Raw genomic sequence first — 5,047 nt, forward strand, 5'->3', positions numbered from 1 at the left:
AAACGTACACATGTACGTGTAGCGACTCCAAGAGAGAGAGAGAGAGAGAGAGAGAGAGAGAGAGAGAGAGAGAGAGAGAGAGAGAGGGAGAAAGAGAGAAAATAAAATAGGAAAAAAAGAAATAGAAGAGGAAGATTGAGAGAAAGAAAAGACTATGAAAATATTAGATAGGCAGGCTGTGGAAAGAGTAAATGATGGTTTTGGGAGTGGATCGAGTGGGCCCAATAAGAGAGCATTCATTGAAATTAGATTGATATACATTGCAGGCCATTTGAATGGTGGAGTTATTAGGCACCAAGAAGTTCCATATAATTGTTTGCATATTTTTACATGAAAATTTTTAATCCAAATTTGCGTATTTAAAATGAATAAATGGATTAAAATACTTTTTTTTCTTGAAAGGAAATGCTGGAAATTATGAACAAAAGGTGATGATGGAAGGATTTATTTGGTCATACAATTTTTATTAATTTTTCCAGGTAAATTTTATTATAACATAAAAACTTTTCTAAAATTCTTTCAGGGTCCTAGCTAGAAAAACAACGACGTTGATGATGATGACGACGATGACGTCAAGTTGATATTGACTCTACAAATACATATTTTCATTCTGGATAGATGATCGCATAGATTGGATGTGCCGGTCTGGCTTTATGGATGTCTGCACAAGCACAGACTTTGTAGTCGATTGGATTGATCACTAACTCAAACTGGCCTGGCTTGTATGTGATCATGGTCAGATAGTACAAGTTTGAAGTTGACTTTATTGAAAACTTGTTATAATTTTGTCGGTATGTTGTAGGCCTGATATGGACGTGCTAGCAATGTAATGATGATGTGGATGATGTGATGGAATAGAATGTTATTTTCATGTTTTGTTGCAGGCAGTTTTATTGTTGTAGCGAAATGAATGTAATGGCAACATGATATGGTAGCAGTAACATGATGTTTTACTCACGTTAATGTAATAACGATTCATTGATGCTTTCTTATCGCGATTGTTGTTTGTTCGCTAATGTAGTTTTAGTAATTTTTTTGGAAGTATTTTAATGTGTAGTTTTAAGTATTTTTTAAATTTTAAAATCCGCTAAAATTTCAGGTTTCGGAGTTTTTGTTTCGCTTGATATTTGCTTTACTTTCAAGTAGATAATCAGCTGCTGATCTAAACAATGTTGACAAGGGGCGGGTCAAAATTTAATTTAGTGTCGGCATTATAAAATTTGACGTGGAAGAACAATGATGAAAATGAAATAGACAGTTTGCGGAAGGGAGAGCTCTTCTTCGTCCTCTTATAAATCCACCACTGTTAACACCAATGACAATACTATTGTTGTTGGTGACAGAATTCATGACGCTTTTTCGGACTGTCAAGTTGACGATACGAAAGTTATGGCGAGACATTAATGACAATAGTTATGGTTATTTATAACCAGTTGGCGGACGATTATGACAATGAGTGTGACGTCATTACTGTGGTTACTGTAGTAGCAGCAGTTGCGATTATTAGAAGAGGAAAAGGAAAGATTAAAAGTGAACGTTGGTATTAATTGTAGTGACATCTGTTTTTATCACACCACAACGCTACGCCGTTCTGGAAAATCACTGGCACGAAAATAATCTTCATCTATATTCGTCTTGGTTATTTTTAAATTCAGCGTTTTGAGTTTTCTTCCAGTTAGTATTCTTCATCATTATAATAAGAATACCATTACTAATTAACTACAACAATAATAATAATATTATTATTATTTCAATTATTTTAAATGATCAAATCTACTTTTTAAATGTTATCATTACAACTAAAACAATGAAACTTTTACAGAATGCTGGCAACGAAGAAGAGGGCCTGAGCAACGACAGAGAACATCAAAACAGCATTAATAAAACCTCCTGCAAAGCATTTTTTAAATATAGACAACGAGTTTCTCGAAAAAAAAAATTTTGTTCCGTAAAATTTATCAAAAAATTTTTCGCCCGGTCGACCTTTTCTGAATTATTACTTCACTCCGAAGCGGTCAATAAATATTCCATTGAAATTATAGCAAAGTTCAAAGGTCAATGGAGATCTATCTGCAACTTCAACCGCGTTCATGCTGGCCTAAAACTCTATGTTGGTGTGTGCCCGTGTGTGTCTCTGTGTATGTGTTGTGTATGTTTGTGTATGTATTTATATGTGTGTGTGTTGTTTTTCATAGTGTGTGTGTGTGTTGTTTTTCATAGTGTGTGTGTGTGTGTGTGCGTGCGTGTATATATATATATATATATATATTCTGCCTAGCGTGTGAGTATCGATATGGAATGAAGAGATGAATGATAATTCGATGAATTAGTTTAAATCAATTGAAATTTATACGTTGCTGGAGCCATTAATTTTCATTTCGGAGTCGGAAGAGTTTGTGGGTTGGTGAGTTTTATAAGAAGATGATGATAGAGTGATGGCTGCTCTGGGATGTAGCGGACGGGCGTTGGTTGAAAGACTGTACGATTTGTGTCACATATTGATGCTTCTGATTTTATAAAGAAGTCAAACCTTCGAAAGCCTAACAAGACATTTTGAAAAGTTTTTACATTTCTAAAGTTTAAAGAAAATGCTAATGAGAAGCGAATCGACAAATTTTAAAAGAAATGCGTTAAAGCATTATCATTAAAAAACGATTTGAAAAAAAATTACATGAAATTTTAACAATTCAACAAGGAAATTGTATTTGCATTGAACGTTTGAGGTCAAACCTTTTGATATTTTGATAGGCTATAACATCCTAGTTCTCGTTTGAGGTCTTTCATCAAAGTCCTCTCTTCAATTTTGAGTAACAAAGCCACTAAAAATTCCATTTCTGTAGCTAGCCACGACTTTTGACGCTTTCAGTATTGTAGTTTCTATTTGAAATTTAGGCTTTAAAGAAATTTTATTTTCGACTTGGCTGAAATTTGGTTTTTAAGTAAAAGTAGTTGTAGTATTAGTAATAGCGCTAGTAGTTGTAGCAGTAGTAGTAGAAGAAGAAGTAGTAATAGTAGAAGTAGTAGTAGAAGTAATAGAAGTAGTAGTAGTAGTAGTAGTAGTAGTAGTAACTGCAGTTGTAGTAGTAGTAATAACAATGAAGCGGTTGTAGTAGCAGCAGTAGTTGTGGTAGCAGCAGCAGTAGCAATGCTAATGATTATAATCATATTGCTTTTGTGGTTGAGTTAGTAGTAGAAATACTATTGAAGCAACAGTAGTAGTGAAGAAGTAGTAGTAGTGGTAAAGTAGTTGTAGTAGTAGTAGTAAAGTAGTAATAGTAGTAGTAGTAGTAAAAGTAGTAATAGTAGTAGTAGTAGTAGTAGTAGTAGTAGTAGTTGTAGTAGTAGTGAAGTAGTAGTAGCAGCAGCAGCGGTATATTAGTAACAGAGGTGGTAGTTGTGGTTGCCGTAAATAGTAATTTAGAGCAACAGCATTCGTAGCTTCTAAAACTCCATAAAGATGGGCATTACAATTTGCTGATGTTGGGACGCCACTAGAATATCAAAACGTAGAAATTTCGGGTCGAAGGATATCGTCCAAAGATGAAATTAATGATGGGATGCTGAGTCAAAAAAAAATTATTTTAAACGCAAAATTGAAAAAAAAAAATTTTTTCTAAGAGGTGACAAAAAATTTTTTTTGTTCAAACATCTGTCATATATATTAAAAATAGTGATCATTAAGATGGTTTGTGTCATCTTCCCTTTAATCATCGCTTCATGTTTTGATTATATATTTTATTTTCACACTTAATCACACACACAACACACATCACACACAAACAAAAATCAAGCACACACACACACACCACAAACAAACAAAAACCAAGCACATACAACACACACAAACACACACACACAAACAAACACACACACTCACAAACAATGCCTGAACACGATTTTATGCAATCTTTAATTTATTACTCAATCCAGTCTTAACGAAATCCTAGATGGCAAACGAAAACAATGTCTATTTGTGGTCAGATTTTTAGCGAGAAGGTTGGCATATTTTTAGCATGCAATACAAATATGGGAAAAAAATCCATTTTATGACATTGAATTAGGTAATTAAATGTGTATTTCAAAAATAGGTGCAAACAAAAGTACGGTTATGAGTCTGCCCGCCCCTAATAACAGTAGATATTTGTAAAGTTTGAGATTTAAATCACCATCCTCTCCGTATAAATTTTGATGTTGAATGTTTTTGATGATATACAAGCATGAATAAAAACACTGTGGATGTTTTTGGCTCAAATTATGTATCAATATATGCTGTTTCGTACTGCAAACAGAAATTCGATTACACACACACATACACACATATAGTTGCACAAACAGAAACACAGTTATACACACACATCAACACACACACACACACACACACACACAATTTTATACTTTTAATAATAATTATATATTGATATTTTGTGTGTGTGTGTGTTTTACTATGTGTACGTGTGTTTGCCGGTGTGTATGTGTGTGTATTTTACTCTGTATGTGTGTGTTTGTGTGTTTGCTTGTGTGCGGGAATATGTATGCGTGTGTTTGTGAAAGAAATCAGCAATAAGCATAGATCAATCATCGATTTATCTAGCATCTATTAATTTTTTACATGTCTATTCATTCATGTTTTCATTCAATCTTTCGTTCATTCATTCGTTTTTTTATTCGTTTGTTGTTCACTCGTTCATTCATTCGTTCATTCATTCGTTCCTTCACTCGTTCATTTACTCATTCATTCATTCGTTTTTTTATTCGCTCATTCTGATTCAATCGTTCATTCATTCATCCGTCTGTTCATATGTTAGTTTATTCGTTTTTTCATTCATTAATTTAATAACCAATTTGTTCATTCAATCGTTCGTTCGTTCATTCGCTCGATCGTTCATTCGTTCTTCGTTCGTTTATTCATTTGTTCATTTGTCCATTCATATGACTGCTTTTTATTCACTCACTCATCTATCAGTATATAAGTTCGGACGAACCAACCATCCATTCATCAACTAATAAATTTATCTTTTCAACCGTGAATTTATTCATTTTTTTGCTG

The 5,047-nt window shown here is 33.3% G+C and overlaps 1 protein-coding gene across 1 annotated transcript; it reads right to left on the reverse strand.

The window, feature by feature from the left end:
* Positions 1-605: 605 nt before the first annotated feature.
* Positions 606-2,092, reverse strand: HELRODRAFT_177937 (hypothetical protein; the record flags this gene model as incomplete). The annotated part of the gene is made up of 3 exons (XM_009026089.1): positions 606-818; positions 1,575-1,683; positions 2,001-2,092. The coding sequence occupies 3 exons, from the start codon at positions 2,090-2,092 to the stop codon at positions 606-608; spliced, it is 414 nt and encodes a 137-aa protein (XP_009024337.1).
* Between the last annotated feature and the right edge of the window lie 2,955 nt (positions 2,093-5,047).

This window comes from Helobdella robusta (assembly GCF_000326865.2).
Source record: "Helobdella robusta unplaced genomic scaffold HELROscaffold_45, whole genome shotgun sequence".
NCBI classification, from domain to species: domain Eukaryota; kingdom Metazoa; phylum Annelida; class Clitellata; order Rhynchobdellida; family Glossiphoniidae; genus Helobdella; species Helobdella robusta.